Here is a 17,830-nt window from a genome sequence, read left to right on the forward strand (position 1 = left end):
GAATGAACGCTACTAGGCACATAACATTTCTTTTTAGATTTAAGGTTCATCTCGGCCAATTTACATGAACCTCAACTTTATTAAATGACAGTTAAGCCCATAATATCTCCACTAAGAGGCATTGGTCTGGTCATTGTAATGAATAACCCGGCAATGAACAACCCTTTTTTGTCGCAATCGACTGTGTTTACCAACAAATGTCAAATCTGTTGGGAATGACCAACTCCTAGACAAGTCAGAATTCGATCCTTCCCTTGATATATGTAAATATGTAATAGTCCTACCCCTCCCCAATACAAAGCAACTCTAAACAGAGGAGGTAAAAAAACAAACTTTTCACCTAAAATACAAACATGAGTTGTTGGGGGAAGTGGAAACAACCAGAGGGAAGCTACTGTTGTGATGTGGTGGGTGCCAATGTATGTAACCTTATAATAATACGGTAAAGGTAAGCGAAGCCAAGAAAATAAAAAATGCGTGTGTCGTCCCGTTCTTTGCATTTCTTGATCCTAAGCAGTTTCCTCGTGGCACTCTTCAAATAGTCTGCATTCCGTGTTTCAGAGACTTGGCATCATCAAGCACAATGGTAGGACTCAAATGGAGAAGCCAAGATTTGAGACCAATTGCAACGAAGAAAATCAAAGAAGAAGAAGAAGAAGTGGACCACGACGAGAGAGAGGAAGAACAACCCTTGAGTCCAGCTTCACGCCTATTTCATGAACCTCATCTCAACTGTTACATCTTAGCTATCATGGGCTGCACCACTCGCGTCGACATCAACGTCGTCCATGCTGAACTTGGGCCTACTCTCCTCAAGCACCCACGTTTTTCGAGTGTTCAGGCAAGTAATAACAACAATAACAAGAAAGCCAGTTGAACGTGAACCTTCCATCCATCCATCAAGAATAGAGAAGGGTTAGGATCACCTCCATCTGCTCATAATGCTTTTTCGCCACACTGTAAGAATGAGGCTCACCTTTTGACTACTTACAAAATGATTCAAAAGCGGGATCCCAAGTGGGGTTCAACTTCAGTGCTACATATGGCCACGATCGAATAAGTGGTCGAGGTCAAAATCTCAAGCACATTTTTTTAAATTTTTTTTATAGGTAGGTATGGTTGAAAAAGTAAAATATAAATACAAAATGAGTGCTCGAGATTTCGACCTCGACCACTCATTCCATCCTCACAGTACGCAGCATTGAAGCTCTATGCTCCCCAAGTGAATCTCCTATAAAGAAGCAGGAACACATATCTCTAGAATAGGAATAAATATCCACTCCATTCAGCCCTATGTGTGTCCAACCACTAGATGGATGCCATGCGGATCACAACTAGCTGTGATTAAATCCGTCAATATGTCACCTATTTAGTGTTGGACTCACGAAGAGGCTGGACGGAGAGGATCTTGATCCCAGGTATATGCTCCCAAAATGCTTTCCAACACATAACAGAAGTAGGACCCACCTTTGAATACAGATGAAATGAATTAAAGGTAAAAATCTCAATAAGTCTCACATGAACTCCAATCCAATTGTATGGTGAATAAATATAATGCATGACAAAAACGAGGAGGTGATCCCTACTCAACCTTGCTTAAAACGGAAAAAAAAACATTAACTTCAATTTTCTCTCTTCAATGCAATTCTAAATTTTCTCTTGAACTCTGGTCCAATCCAGGTGGTCGGAAAAGGAGGAGAAATGAGGTGGAAGAGAGTGCAGGTGGACTTGAAGAAGCATGTAATCATGCCGGAACTTGACTCAGAAATGGACTCACCTGAGCAATTCGTCGAACAGTACATCTCCAATCTGAGTACGACCTCCATTGACATGTCCCAACCTCTATGGGATCTACACATCCTCAACGTGAAAACACCAGAAGCAGAATCTGTATCAATTTTTCGAATTCACCACTCTCTAGGCGATGGCACTTCTCTTATGTCACTCCTGCTCGCCTGCACCCGCAGAAGAGATGGTAGCGGTGCGTTGCCGACGGTTCCTACACAGAGAAAAAGGGTTGTAGAGACCAAAACCAGCGCATTCTCACGGGCGTTGTTGGCATTATGGGTTAATCTCCTTCTGGTTTTGAATACGATAGTAGATGTTGCCAAGTTCATCGCCACAGCGATTTTCTTGGCGGATACAGAAACGCCTCTGAAAGGTCCTCCTGGGGTTGAGTTCACTCCTAAGCGTTTCGTGCACCGAACGGTTAGTCTGGATGACATGAAGTTCATCAAGAATGCCTTGAACATGGTACGTACGTTGTGTTACGAACGCTCAAGAGAAAAGATTAGGAGAGAGAGAAGGAAGAAAGAGATACAGCGTGTGTTAAATAATTCCACATGAGGAAGCCATGGAAGGATCACGCTTGGGAGCAGCGGCACGTCCCAGCAGCGCATGGTCCAGATCCAATCAAATCTGGACCGGCACACTGCTAGGAGCAGCGCTTCTTCCAAGCAAAATAAGCCATGGAATGCCTTGAAAATGGATTCTATATAGAGTGGATCACAGTGTCCTCTCCACCAACGGCCCTTCCTCCCATCCCTTCAACCTCACAAATAGGCCTGCTTGACCCACTATGAGTGTGGGACGATGGGCAGAGATTTGAATGTTGTGCATTAACCTGCTGTCAATGGTTGAGATCAAAACTTCATCGAGATTTCGATCTTGAGCGTTGGCAGCACAGTGTTGCGCATTAGATGCATAGTACAGAAGTTGAACCGAGAGGATGAGTGGACATTCTGTCTGGGTGAAGAGGATTTAGACCTGTTAAATCATTGGAATTCAGATCCTCAACCTATCATTTCTTATACTTTTTCACCACACATTATGAGCAGGGTTCACTTGGAAATTACCTTCGATTTTTCTTGACAGAATCAAGAGGTAGGCTGTAATGTGTAGTGAAAAGGGATGAAAGAATCCCAACTTGGATCATTATGTTAGAAGTTTGTGCTCTCCTCACACTTTTATACTACTCATTAAAGGTGTGGACCACCTCTAAGTGCTAATAAAATAAGTTAGAGGTGAGACCCCACTAGACCTACGTGGGCCCGCCCTCAAGTGTGTGGTGAAAAATCTGTGAGGGAACCACTAACCAAGTAGTGGAACCCTAACCTAGTAATGTAATTTCACAACTTCTAGCATAATTAATCACCTAAAATCACTGATCATGAATGAATCTTGCAGACAATAAACGACGTTGCAGTAGGAGTGACGCAAGCTGGTTTTTCTCGTTACCTTAACAGAAGATACTGTGAGCTTTCTTTTACTCCATTCATTCTTCTTAATTGATTTGATTTTTGTATTTCTTCTCTCTATTCCTACACATGTACATGTACATAAAAGGAATGATAATGCCACAGAAGGTATGTTTCTTAATAAATGCACTCTGTCATGGCAGGTGAAGAGAAGAAAGACAAGGGAGCAACGGAGAAGAAGAACAATCTTCCCAAAAAGATTCGCCTAAGAGCAGCTCTTCTTGTTAACACAAGACCTTCTCCAGGAATCCAGGTAAGCTTCAAGCTTCTTTATTGTTAAAATATAGATTAATATATAAGATCTTTCACAAGCTAGCTAGCTAGCTCACGATTAACCTTTGTTGCAGTTTTTACATGATATGATGGAGAAAGATAGAATTGATGTTAAGTGGGGAAATCGCCATGGCTATGTGCTTCTTCCCTTCAAGATCGCCTTGAGAGATGATCCATTGGATTATATCCGTGAAGCTAAGGCCACCATTGATCGAAAGAAGCATTCATATGAAGCTATCTACTCATTGTTTAGCTCTGAGTTGGCAGTCAAGTTGTTTGGTTATAAGGTAAATTAATATAGGAATAGGAGAAGATTTCCTACATTTTTCAATTTGTTGTTACTCAGGCAAAAGAGAGAATCCTTAACCTGGAGTTTGGATTTTATACCGATAGGATAAGACTCACTTGTGAGGACTGATAAAATAAATCAGAGATGAAATTCCAGTGAATTCAAACTGGATCCCCTCCTAATATGTGGTGGACAAGTATGAAAAAAGTCCAAACCTCTACCCTGACAGAGGGTCTGAACTCCTCACCCTGCTTGGTTTGAAATCCAAATTCAAACCATGAAACAATGGATGTTAGTTTTCCATCTTGTATGCCCATCTTTATTGTGATATTCAAATCTTTCCATATATGTATGGTTGACAGGCAGCGAGTGCCATATGTTACAAAATTCTATCACGCACTACAATGTCATTCACAAGCCTTGTCGGACCAATTGAAGAGATTTGCTTTTTTGGCCATCCAATGGCTTTCCTTGCTCCCTGTGTTTATGGGCACCCACACGTAAGTATTCTGTTTTTGTTTCTTAATTTCTTTGGAACCTGAATCTAGGATTGGAGTATCTAAAGCAATATTTCCTTTTCTATTGTTTCTAATGCAAATGTACAATGCAAATATAGACCCCCATCCCCTAATACACATGGAAGAAGATAACATTTGCATGGCAAGATCATTTCGACTTGCATCAATTATGTATCTTGAAGCCAACATCTTTACTAATGTTTACTGGGTTTATTGTAGGCCCTAACAATTAATTACCAAAGCTACATGAACAAGATGACCATTGTTCTAGCACTTGACCCCAATGTGATTCCTGATCCTCAACAACTCTGCAATGATTTGGAAGAGTCCCTCAAGCTCATCAAGGATACTATAGTAGCAAAAGGGTGACAACACTCGTACAAAGATTCAAAGATTATCTGAGGCGAAAAATAATGTTCATGTCTAGCAGAAGCTAATTTGGAGATTTTGTACTAGCTGAGTTTCATGGTGCATTTGTAGGTTTCAGTGCAATAGCATACATGTGGGAAAAAAGTAGGAAATTTGTGCTCTTTTATTAAGAAGACAATATGTACAACGCTCTGAACGTTGAACTACAGAAGAGATTATTACAAGAAGAAGAAAAGCAAGTTTCAAGATCTGAGTTCTCCTCAATTTATCCTGACAACGTCCAAGGAACCTAGCAAGCTAATAATTTTCCTTCTAGTTTTATTCTTGATGAAATAGCAAAAGCTAATTTCCATATCTACAAACCTCCTAACTCTTTGGAACTTCGGGTTCTTCAGTCTTAGCAAACCTTCCCCGTACCCTTGGTTGACTGTCAGCCAAAGCTTTCCTGCACGCATACTGAAACAGACCACCGTCAGCACACTCCAAACTAGGGATACAGCTCCAATAAACCACAATTCTCCCAACCTCCAAGCCTTGGACTGGAATGTTTTCAAGTAAAATGCAGATAACAGAAGTCCCAAGTGCAAAAATGCACAGAATTAGCAAAAATGGAGAGTAATCACGGTAAGTTCTCTCATTTAGGCTAAGGAACAAGTTCTTGACAGCATGACTAGATCAGTACAGCTAAATCAGATTTGATAAAAAGTAGTACTGACTTCAAAACCAAAGAATTATAACCCAAAATCTCCAGCCAAGGAAAGAGAAGTGGAAATATGGCATCTGAGAGCTTACCTTAATTTTCCGGCCAAAATTCCTCTTTGTCTTTTTCTTCCTATACCTGGAAAGCCTTTGCTGGCGTTCTTCAAGGGTATAGTTGCCAATAGTTACTGTGCGCTCACACTGAGAATTGATCAAGCTTGCATTCCCATTACCAAGTGTCTGTCAGAAAAGTCCAGTCAATGACCCACTCTATAGCTTATGGAAACAACCTAAAAATGCTAAACAAAATTTTCAGATCTAGAGTTTTGTAGCAAATATCATGAATTGTTTAAGAGCCTCAGCAAATAAGTCACGCTGACTACTCCAGAGACTTGTGGCCATAGATAATAAAACATATATTGTTTCACTCTTTCAGCTTAGGCCCTATTTGTTCAGACAAATGATTTCTCCAAACCTAGAATTTTTATCAGTATCATTTTTGTTTTTGCATCAAAAGATTCGGTAAGCATCCCTCTTACAGCAAAATTTTCTGCTAATGCCTCTTTTACATGGAGAAAACAATGAAGCATTAGGAAGGAAGGTTCATACAAGCCATTGTAGGAACTGAACATGTGTTTCAGAAGACAATGACACCTTTAACTTTTTAGAAAACATGCATCCTAAAAGATCCAACCACCACAGCAGCTCTTTGTAGACAATAAAGAGGTTCCATGACAAAGCAGTGCATCATGAAATGCAAATATGAGGTTGCAGATATTCAACAGGCAGCCTTGACAAGGTATCCTAGCTCCTAATGAACAAAACATAGACAGTTTCTCTGGAACTCCTTGACAAGGTCATCCTGGTCACCTTTAACCTTGACTAGTTTAACCAGTCAAACAAGAGATTTTAGAAAATGTCAATGAGATGTGCCTAGCAGGTTTATACTTTCCACCTCAATTTTGTAAAGTCAATATATTCACTATACCAATTTAAACATACAGTGCTTAAAACTGGATCTTTTGTGACCTTTGGGCTGGCAATTTAACCAGCAATCCAACACCAGGCCTTGTTTCGAGGTAAGGAGCAGGAAGGGTTTCAGAGAATTTGTACAAACTTTTATAACTCAACCTTTACACATCAGGTTTTAGCCTGGTTTCAAATTTGCATCAGATCTCTCACATACTAGCCAGCAAAAAGGGGGAAAAAAGAAGTAAATTAAAAGCAATCACAAATAAAATTTACACAGTACGATCAGATGCAAAGATAACAGGCAGCAGTTGTTTGAAAATATCCTTAATATTGTAACTTTACTTCATCAAACCAGAGGCAGGTAATTGCTGGACTAATATGAAGAGGCTGGATAATTAGCCTCGTCAACATTAGTTCATGTAGTTCACAGTTCATTGTGGATCAGTTCATCAAGTCTGCAAATGATTACTGGTCTATTTTATTTGCAATGAATTCCACAAAAAGTCATTGGTCACATTCTGAAATAATCAATATTTTCTTGAATAAACCTAAAGGTCATCAAGAACAAGGAAACTGTTACATGAAATCAATTGTCGCCATGCAGATATGGATGGACTTCAGTGGGTTCATGTAATAGAGGACCTGTAAAATTTCAGCCCAAAATAAGCAAGGGAAGTGGTAAAAGGAATTTCTTCCCTAGCTAGTTTTGAGGCCAACACTATCTGGATTCACCATTTCAGTTTCACGAGGTCACATGGCACAACCTTTTGGGGGAATTACTGATGGGGACAGTTATATTATGGTTCTTTCCTTTAATCTAATGCATCTGTGATCTGTGCACAAAGAGAGGTCCCTATTGACAAACAGTCATGCCATGGATGTCTTCACACTTTACTTCTATAATCCGTTCTGGTCACACTAACAGATTGTTTCAAATGTCAGGAGAAGTGTTTTGGCCATGCAAACAATGGTTACTTGCTAACATAATCTTCATCCCTTTCTTTTACAGTCCATATGGTATTACCAGATTGCAGAGGTATTAGGTGTGAAAGAAACTTTGGAAACAAAGCTCATACCTGTATGTCACCCTCACTAAATGCCCTCCGCATCCCATAGGCAGTTTCAAAAACTACTCCCTGGAAATCCAAAAAATTTGGTCTAGCAGCAACCCCTTGAAACTGGTCCATCGAGCTCAAACACTCAAAACTTACACTTTTTGGAAAGGTTGTGTCTGCAATCAACCTTTCTTTCTCAGCTGCTTTCTCATCCAACTGGACAGCAGGAATCTTGACATCCAGGTCCTCATGAAATGATTCCTCTATGCTGGAGTTTGCCAACAAATCCTTCTTGCACTCATAGAAAACCTCACTTAACAGCTGATCGCTTTGAATATCAATATCAGGGACCTTAATTGTTTGGGATGGTATAACATCTTCCCCACAAGAAATCATTGACATGGCAGCTGCCATGGGATTAAGGCACATTATAGGTTCTTCAATGATTGGTTCCGGAGCTTTAAATAAATCTCCTTCTCCTCCCAGGTCATATTCAGACACAGTGGTCTGAAATAGGTTGTCCTACAGTTAAGAAGAATAAATATCAGAAAAATGTAGAGGAACAGAAAGAGAAAAAGAAAAAAAGAAGAAGTAATAAATAAATAAATAAATAATCTGAATCTAAAGTTAACAAACATCTGGAAGCATCAACGTAAGATGAAAGAACATTCTGGAGGATTTACAATTTTCTTTTCATTTGCAAGCACCGTGAAAATGTCTTTCCCACCATCATAATTTGAGATATTAATAAGCCCCTACTACAAGAGCAATAAAACAGTCTCTTTATCCCATCAGAAGAGAGAGGGGGGGGGGGGGACAAATAGAATCTCTCTCCAGATCATTAGAAAACATAACAAATGACATACAACAACAAAATAAAGTGGAAGAAATCACATTTCCTCAATAGTGTACACCCCTTTTTTGTTACAAGAGGTAACTGTGAAGATATCTTTCTAGCTGTTATAATATAAGAAATTGATGAGCTACTAGTATAGGAGCAGGAAAATATAATCTCTCTCTATCCACATAATTCGGAACACCAAAAGAAGATTTTATCAGTAGCATTATATCTGAGTGTCCAACTGGTGAGTCAGCAGGAATTACTTTAGAAAGAATGGTACTTGTTTCCTCTCATAGAATAAAAAATTGAACTCTCTGTGAAAGCAAAATGAAAGGACTTCGGGTAATTCAGAACTAAATAAGACACTGATTATGAGCATACCCCCCCCCCCAAAAAAAAAGAAAAGAAGAAGAAGAAGAAGATCATCACTTGGATCCCTGAACGGGCAAGTGAAGTATCAGAAGTACTAACATGCAACACCTGTTTCAGAATCTCTCTTTAAACTAAGAATTATTACTAGAAAAGGCTATCAAACTTAGGTTGTTCTGCAGTATATTTATTTTTCTTCAGATTGTTAAGCACACAACATCAACAGATATGGAACAATCTAAAGAAACAGGTTTGATTTCTCATTGGTCCATCTGTGATACTCTTTCAGCTCACTTTCATCATCCAGGGTGATCAGCAGCAAACATTTCTTCCCAGTAAATATGCCCAAGATGTATTTGTTTAAGCATTAAAATTTTTAAGTATAAATATAAGCCACAAACAGCAGTCCAAAATATTATTATCTACTGTGTTCTGTGAATTAGAAAATCATGGTATTGTTCGTAACTTCGTATATAATCATTAACAGAAAGAGAAAATTTTAATAAACCCTGTAGAATTTTAGAAGTTTAGTTGACCAGAGACCCCAGTCAATAGAAGAACCGCTGGAGTATGGAGCTTTGTTGGGGCAGGACAAGTGAACAGAGGCTCGCCACAGAATAAAACCCGAATCCTTATGGATTAAACCTTTGATTTATAGCTAAGACATGACCACGGCCCCCTACGGAAAACCACTAACTTTGCAGTAAACTCAACTGTGACGGTGTCTTAAGATACATTAAATGACAGAAATGCCCAATCGAGCCATCATGGATGTTTTTCCTGGAAAAGAAAGAACTTCGGTAAAGATCTTCTGCAACTTTATTGAAACTTTCACATCAACAACTACACCCAGTACTATTGGTCCACTAAGGCACTAACATCTCTCTCGGATTAAAAAGTTTCTCATTCCCGAATTACTTTCAGAATCCAGATTCCACAAAGGAGTTTTAGTGCTTTGATGGGGATGAAAGGCCGGAAGTAGGAGAACAGACGAAAAGGGGAAGACCAACTTTCGCTTTTCTACAACTTTTTTAATTCTTTAATACTCGTGTGTGCGAAGAAAAGAAAGCCTAGAACTGCCCGAGTTCACATCAGACACCGAAAGGACAACACCACAAATAACGGGAAAATGAAGACTGATGAAAAATTTGGGTCGAAGAAATGGTTTTCTCCAAAATAGAGGAGAATACCGGAGAAACAAAACATGGAGAAGATGAATAAACAAGACCGCCATTAATAGTTGTCCTCTCCCTTCTGTACCCATCATCGTGAGGGGCAGAACTATAAACGATGGCAGCTAAAAAGAACTTGAATCGAATGAAATACCTAATTACAATCAATCTAAGGCTACAATCGAGTTGTAATTCTCAAAGCAAAGAGAAGAACCTTAATTCAAGCAATCAGCTTTAGTGAGCAGAACAGTTAGTAACAGACAAAAACATCAGATAACACGAAGAAAGAAAAACGGAAACCCTAAATTAAACCCAAATGATACCAAAATCAGCAGAAGCTCAATCTGTGATTCTATAAAAAAACAAGTCGTGGGAGAAAGTCCTCAAGATGCTGACTGGAGAAACCCAAAAGAAAGCAAGAAAAGGGGGGGAAAAGAGAATATACCACCAAAGCATTGGTCTTCTCGAACCGACAGAAGTCATCGAGTTGCTGAATTTCCTGGGAGAAGCCCAGGAAATATGGATACAGATACCCCGTCTCTGCATACATTTTCCTTAATCGAGCTTGCCACCTTCTCCAACCAGAACTTGGGTGATGATAATGGTGAACTCTTAAGCAGAGTGAGTGAGTCTATGACTCTATATTCAAATCTGCAATCGAGCTGTATTTATAAGTAGAAGACACACCACCAGCAGCAGCAGAGTGAAGAGCAGAGCTGTGAACCAAGAGGGAACAGAGCAGAGCCGAAATGGCAGAGAGACACTTGCAAAGAATCTGACTTTGGTTGTCTTTCTTGTTGCCAGTCCTAGTTAGTCCTCCTCTTACTTCCTTTATCATTATTAATATTTATAGTTCATAATAGTAATAAATAAATAAATAAATAATAATGCAATAATAGACAATCTACGAAGGGGAGAAAGCAACAGCCGCAATCGCTTCGGGACGGACTCGCCCAATCTCACTCTCTCTCCACTCTCTAGTCACCATTATTCTAAGGGCCCCACAATGCCTCAGCACGTGAATCCTAGGCACGTGTCAAAGAAACTATCATTAACTCATGCAAGTTGCATACTTGTTATCACTTATTCGTTGTTTTAGGGAGTATCATTTGTATTATAAAAATAAGGCTGATATTTCATGAATAGCAATGTAGCTAGGTTGAGAAGATAATGGTCCTTTTAAAATATCGGTATCAACTATTGAGTATCATATCGATCAGGTGATTTTAAAAAACTTATCATCCTGTATCGAGTATTTTTAATTAATCAATTTATCTTAAATTTAGTCTTTTATTTATTAGTTTATAATGAGTTTAGGTCTACCTTTAAAAGGACTTTACGAATTTTTTTAAAGAAATATCAAAGTCCTTACATCAAGGCAAGAGGTAAATCCAACATTAGCATGTAGGCTGAATGCATATGTTTTGTTTCCTCTGAGTTCTTGTGACTTTGGCATGCTCACATACTTCAAATCACATTGGTGGTAGTAGTCGAAAATAGACTCATATTTTTACGAGGAAATAACTTCTAAAACAGTAGTGATAGTCACTTATGTAGCGTTAGTAAGATCAAGAAAATCTTAAATTCAAATCTCCATCCCAAGAACAACTTTCTCCCTCTTCCTATCTCTTGAGCATATAGGTCCCCAGTCATCCATTGGCATTTGGCTCTATTTTTTTTTCAATCAAAATCTAAGTGGTGCATTGCATGCTCTGCTCTTACCTGGCGTGCCATGCTAATATGCTATGCCATAGAATATGCTTTCCCTTGCTACCCTTAGGTATGTGTCCTAATGTCTGCTGTCTTCTCATTCTTTTATCTTCCATCATAATTAAACTATATCTTCTCATCATCCTTCCTTCCTCTGCAATTGGGTGTGGGTCCTTAGCAAGGTGTTCACCACACAATGGACGATGCTGTTAGCTTTACATGCACATCCAATGTATTGGAATTGCATATGGAACTAACAAAGATATCTAAAACACCCTCTCATGCCTCAGGGATCCAGTCTTGCACCCTTTCACCCTTCTTCCCAAGCCGAAGGACCTGAGGACCCACTATCTTATCAGCCTCGACTCCAGTGTTGCACATTAATTGCACAACACCCAAGCAATTTCCCTATCTAATATCACATAGCATACACCATCACTCATATTTATTAATACCGTTATTCGGGTGGGGGAAAAAGTGTAAAGGGACGAATAAAGTTTAAATCTAAGACTATTTTAAACTTATTGCCTATATATAGAATGTGAAAAGGACATCCACAAGTTGCAAGTTTAAAACATGAAAATAATCTCTCGTATAAAACATTGATAAACAATGATAAGGATTCATAGGCTTAACCCCTGTTGGATCCTGTAATAGTGGGAGCCTTATGAACCTGCATGATCTCAAGAAATTTTTCTTAAATTGTATAGATAAGTGAGACAAACAAATATGACAATTTCATTGGAATAGCTATCATTTATATATTTATTTTAACCTACTTTAGACTTTATCTATCAAAACTAGTTACCATAGTTCTATCAGAATCGGAACCAAACACCAACTTTAACAAATATGACATAAAGAGGAACAGATTCAATAATTATTATATCATAATTATTGCTTTTTCATCGGTAGTGATTTAAATACAAAAAACAAGATAATGTCTTAAGGAAGTACTCCCCTGTGGTACCATAATTTTTTCTAACCATTGAAAACATTATCATAAGCACTAGTCTGAGAATCTGAACCCTAAAAAATTAAAAAGAAATGTTTGTCAATTACTTGTTTAATTTTGGTGAAGACCCATAATCAGATTAACAGAGAATATTTAAATCACACTATGAGCTGTACCAATTTACAAAGCTGGCTACATTTGTAGTGGTCACTCATGTTCATCTAGTGTTCACTTTTCATTTTTCTTCTCATGTTTACTTTCAAAATTTTCTTTTTTCTTTTTTATGCATGTGTGATTTTGTAAGCATGGACACAGATCATGGATCTGATCCTTTGTATGGCCTTGCTTAATTGAGCTCATTAGATGCTGTTCCAGTGAAGCTACCATCCTTAATTGGGTTTCTTAGATTCTTTTGAAGCTACCATTCTCCTTCTAGTAAGTGTATAACAAAAATTTCCTGAACACAAAAGCTTATAAACAAAAAGGGTTGGCTCCACAGCATCTGATCTGCACTTGCTTTGGTGGGCAATATACATTTGGCAGATAGATGCTGTCTTCTGTGGCTTCCCCCCTCTCTCTCTCTCTCTTTCTTGTGTGGGTGTATGCCCGGTCAACCCCTCAGGGCCACACCCCTTATGTACCAGCTATTGTACTTCACAGAGTTACCATAGCAAAGTACACTCACAAGTCACAACAGCTAAACTGAACCAAGTTTCTCAAGCTTTCCTACTCTTCTCCAGGAAAATTTTAAATCCAATGGCACTTTTTTGTAATGCAAGGATATTTTGGCCATCATAAATTGGCAAAGCATCTTAATTTCCCTGTTTAAATGGGGCCTCGGGCACATTCACTTTTCCAATAAACCACACTGCTGTTCTCTTTATTCAAGTCTTAATAGAATCTTAATGTGGAGCACCCATGAGCTACTTGTTAGGTATCAGTGAGGATTCATATTAAACATAATAGCTACACTCACATTGCAATATTACTTGGTTTATAGAAAGTGATCGTAGTCTATTACTCCTTGGAGATATTGTCATTAACCATGATTGCTACTCCTTTATGGCTCCATTCATGTATTAACTAATCAAGTCTTAGGCTCTAACAACCAACTTATAAAATAAAATATTAGGTCACTCTTGAATAAAATATAATCAGGAGATTAGGTCAACAACCCTTTCTCTTTCTTATTGTAAGCTATCACCACAAAACAGGGTCTCTATCATGATACACACAAGCATGTGATTGAGGACTGACAAAAAATTGACATTCAAATAAAGAAAGATGAAAGAAATTAACAGGAAAATAAACAAAAGATTGATTCTTGTCTTCCAATTCCTACAAATTATTCAAATTCTCGTTAAGAGTGCTGCTGGGGGGCCTATTCTTTGCCCATACTGCAATTTGATATTAAATAATGAGAATGATGAAGGAACTTACATGGGGAAGTTCCGAGATCCTCTCACACATGATAACACACTAAAGAAAACTTGATAATAAAGGATGCCATTCTCTCTTTTCTTTTACTCTAACTAAAAGCATAAAATAAGTAAGCATGAGATGAACACATACTTAAAGTCAAGATTAAGACATTGCAATGTAAGTTACATGAATCTAAGGACCATAAGTAAATAGTAACACCCACTTAGAGATCCTTTTGAAAAGAATGTGTATTTATTCCAAAGTCAATTTAACTTTCAAGTTTCAGAGGGGAATTTTTTTTGCCAAAAGTAGAAGGAATATGGAGTCTAGGTTGTAAAGTTAAAGCCAAAAGGTTTATTAGAGAATTTCAGCTAACTCATGTAGTTAAGAATCAAAAAATAAGGGGACAAAGAAAAAAAAAAAGTAAGAAGGATAAGGGTTGTACATACTCCATACTGCCGGGTTTATACGATCTCAGGGCTGTCTCGACATGTGGGTCTCCTTGTAGATGAATCTTGAGGCACTGTAACTCCTGCCCTCATTGGTTTGGTTTGATAAAGTCTATTCCACATCACTAAAAAGGGATAAAAAGGAAACCCAACTATTATGCTGTCTTTTGGAAACCTTGGGTGGGTATGCGAAATTGGAAATGGCCATTGGGGACAATGACAATCATAGAATGCCCACCCATATACGGTAAGCATGCATCAGAAACAGTTTTGTGGTCATTGAGGACTTTCATCGAACACGTCTTGTACATGATGAGCTCCCACTTCTGCCGCACCATTCACACTGGTCTCTTTCACTATTCTGTATTCTCTCTTCTTCTCTCTATAGCAAACGAGATGGGTCTTGTCAATTAAATTTCATCAGCATTATGTGGCTCTCTCTCAACTCTCGACTCTCAACTCTCAAGCTGTATACCATCCATCCAAAGTGTCCCGTTCACTGTTATATCTCGTCTTTGATTTGACTTTTGGACAATAAACTTTTGCTATGGTTTCACATCCAACGTCAAAAGCGTCAAGCCTCTACTCAAAGCTGTATGCCATCAAATTTATTTATTTTCTATCTTTTGATTTCTTTTTCCTTTCGGCGGAGCTAAGTGCCTTAGCACACTTAATACTACTTCCGTCGTGCCTCCCCCCGCCCCCCCTTTGTTGGGGGGGACCAACACCCAACCCACCAAAACCTAAAAAGAGCGGGGGGGGGGGGAAACCCCCCCCGCCCCCCCCTCCCCCCCCCCCCCCCCCCCCCCCCCCCCCCCCCCCCCCCCCCCCCCCCCCCCACAAAAACACCCCCCCCCCCTCTTTTCTGCCCCCCCCCCCCCCCCCCCCCGCCAATTTGTACCAAGAGATTGCGGAGGTCTTAACATCAAAAATATGGAATGTGGTCTTGCTCTTATTGCTAAAAGAGCTTGGGAACTTATAATTGGTACCCTTTAAAGCTCAACATTTCAAACATGAGCCCTTTATGCACATGGGGAGGGGGACCATTATCAACGAGACTTGATGCTCTTGGGATTATGCTTAAATGGAGAAGTTCCATCACCATGGTGGATGTGGATCCACATGAGATGCATGATAAATAGAAAGCCACAATCCGTAGAAAGTGGGTCCCACAAGAAGAATTTGACTCTTCTTTATTTTTTTTGTTTGTCTAACCATGGTTGTTATGCACCCCCGCGTAATCATTTTGTTTGACCACATGGAGCTCACCGTATCGGAGGGTGTAGAATAATGATATTTGTTTGCCACACTAATCATACCTTCATTGTCACTTTGCCAAACAGTATGGTCAAAGCGATTTGTTGGTGGTGGGTGATTTTTCTTTATTACTTCCAAGAGAATAGCTTAAAATTTTATTTTAGATAAATTAATATTATTTTTGAAAAAAAAATCTAAAAATCTTCGATATCGTGATTGGGCTTGTCAATCGATTTATAACGTTTCGAGCATTTCCAATAAATAATTGAACTCCTTTGTACATGCTGGAATGCATCTTAATCTGTCGATTATGTTATGACGGAAGTCTCACTCATGGCAACTTGGTTGAATTGGAAAAAGTAATAAGGATTATTGCAGGCCAATTTATTGGGAGAATTCATGCTCAATTATCATTAAAATTTTGTATTGCCTGGTAGATTATTAACAGTCAGTATTGCAAAAACCGAGCTCAAATTCAATAAAGCTTTGGTTCATCTCACACGTACATGTCTTGGATATCCTGTCTTTCAATGTTATATAGACATGCTTGCAACTTCTTCCCCTCCCTTATTTACTTGGAAGAAATCTCTTGGTGAGTATCCTTGAGTTATGGTATCTAATCACAAGTAACATTCTAAAATAAGGATATACACATTAGATTTATCCTAGTCCTTAGATTAGAATATTTTATATCGATAAAATCATATGACTCATTTGACACTCATTTGGAGAGCTTCTTTAACAAGAGGATCAAAACTTCCCCCTCACCCCAAACCTTCCCTTTAAAAAAACGGTGACCTTCGCCAGTTTCAATCAGAGTTTAGATCATCTATTTGTCAAGGTAGAAATTTGTGCTCCTCTTATGCTTCTTCTTCTTCTTCTTCTTCTTCTCTTTTTTGGTAACAAATAAACAGGGTTTAGCAACTCTGAAAAAGAAAACTAATCAAGCATGCAAATTTTATCCGCCAATGGAACTCCTCCAATTCTTGGGGTGGATCCAAAAAGAATCGCGAAGGTTCCTCTAAAGAAGTCGGTCTCTTCGTGATCCAGTTAGCATTGTAATTGGACTCCCGATATGCATGTTGAATTATAATTTCTTCGTAACTTCCCACTTCTTCTTTTATTGTATGCACCATTTTTACTGCTTTCCCTTGTATTCTTGCATTAGGCTTTAATAGATCAATAGCTTTGAGAGAGTCTAATTCCACATATAAAGGCATGAAATTCTCTTCGCATGCAACGTTAATTCCCTTCACCACATAATAAGGGGGTGGATTTACTTGAGATTTCAATTCTGATTAATTTTATTAGTATTTAGAGGTGGGCCCAACCATATAGTTTAATGGAAAAAGTCACCCACCCACTCATTGGTGGTGAATGTCATTGTGTAAGAGTGAATCTCTCCCTTCAGTTGTCAAAAGCTGACCAGCTGCGGTTGATTCAATCAGAATTGACCAGATAAAATGTAAAATCTGGGTCAACCGATTAATGAATAACCCAGTCTCTAAATAAAAAAAAATTGACCAGAAGTAGACAAATAACAACACATCATAAGCTGCCATTTCCATTCTATCAAAACTGAATATCACAAATCACTAACACTAAAATCCAATTCCCAATTTAAAGCTAGTTGTACTGGAAGTGATGAAGTGAACCTGGTCACCAATTTTTTTTTTAGGGGGTAAACAACTTGCAAGAGATGCCGAGATTTCGATTTCCATTGTTGACAGCAGGTGCTGCACATTAAATTTATAATATTCAAATCTCACTATTCGGACAATCTTTTTTCAGCTTCATTCTCTCTTGTTTTTTTCCCTCTCTTTTTTAGGGTATTGAGACAATCTTTTTCCAACTTCATTCTCGCTTTTTTTTTTGTTTTCCTCTATTTTTTTTGGGTATTCAGATTTCCAACTTCATTCTCTCTTTTCATTCATTTTTATTAAATGAAATTTTAACTGTGGCTACATGCATGTTGTTCACTCACTCATACATTTTCCCCCTCTTATGTTCATAATTAAAGTTTTGGGTAGGTATTGTGTTTTACATCAAATAGTGAACCTCATCTGATCTTAATGATCTTAGCTTTCAAAATTTCTACTACCACTTGAACTTGTTCTAAAAGCTTTTTTTTTTTTTTTTTTTTTTTTTGAATTAATATTACAATTGATCCAATGCCTTCTCCCATTTTCTTGCTGTCAAAGAAGTGGGAAAAGAAAACTTGAA

General features: G+C 38.4%; 2 protein-coding genes across 2 annotated transcripts; one reads left to right on the forward strand and one right to left on the reverse strand.

Annotated features, from left to right (window-relative positions):
* The first annotated feature begins 492 nt into the window (after positions 1-492).
* LOC149029724 (medium-chain-alcohol O-fatty-acyltransferase-like) lies at positions 493-4,706 on the forward strand. Its single transcript, XM_089142060.1, has 7 exons — positions 493-872; positions 1,694-2,253; positions 3,187-3,253; positions 3,401-3,510; positions 3,605-3,817; positions 4,182-4,319; positions 4,557-4,706. Exons 1-7 carry the CDS (start codon positions 584-586, stop codon positions 4,704-4,706), a joined length of 1,527 nt encoding a protein of 508 aa, XP_088998186.1. The 5' UTR covers positions 493-583.
* Positions 4,707-4,763: 57 nt separating this feature from the next.
* On the reverse strand, positions 4,764-10,622 carry LOC149029725 (uncharacterized). The gene is made up of 4 exons (XM_089142061.1): positions 10,260-10,622; positions 7,454-7,954; positions 5,499-5,645; positions 4,764-5,162 (listed from the first exon to the last, which is right to left on the reverse strand). Exons 1-4 carry the CDS (start codon positions 10,362-10,364, stop codon positions 5,073-5,075), a joined length of 843 nt encoding a protein of 280 aa, XP_088998187.1. The 5' UTR covers positions 10,365-10,622; the 3' UTR covers positions 4,764-5,072.
* Positions 10,623-17,830: the final 7,208 nt, after the last annotated feature.

Source organism: Hakea prostrata, chromosome 1 (genome assembly GCF_041222555.1).
Source record: "Hakea prostrata isolate BN-2017 chromosome 1, UWA_Hpros_2, whole genome shotgun sequence".
Lineage (NCBI taxonomy): Eukaryota > Viridiplantae > Streptophyta > Magnoliopsida > Proteales > Proteaceae > Hakea > Hakea prostrata.

What these genes read in the sequence shown, in the direction of transcription:
- LOC149029724 (XM_089142060.1), top strand. Translation starts at nt 584, where the DNA reads ATGGTAGGACTCAAATGGAGAAGCCAAGATTTGAGACCAATTGCAACG. An exon ending in TCAAGTTGTTTGGTTATAAG is followed by an intron (nt 3,818 to 4,181) that starts GTAAATTAATAT and finishes TATGGTTGACAG; the next exon opens with GCAGCGAGTGCCATATGTTA. An exon ending in GTGTTTATGGGCACCCACAC is followed by an intron (nt 4,320 to 4,556) that starts GTAAGTATTCTG and finishes GGTTTATTGTAG; the next exon opens with GCCCTAACAATTAATTACCA.
- LOC149029725 (XM_089142061.1), bottom strand. Translation starts at nt 10,364, where the DNA reads ATGTATGCAGAGACGGGGTATCTGTATCCATATTTCCTGGGCTTCTCC. An exon ending in AGAAGACCAATGCTTTGGTG is followed by an intron (nt 7,955 to 10,259) that starts GTATATTCTCTT and finishes TCTTAACTGTAG; the next exon opens with GACAACCTATTTCAGACCAC. An exon ending in TTAGTGAGGGTGACATACAG is followed by an intron (nt 5,646 to 7,453) that starts GTATGAGCTTTG and finishes CTTTTCTGACAG; the next exon opens with ACACTTGGTAATGGGAATGC.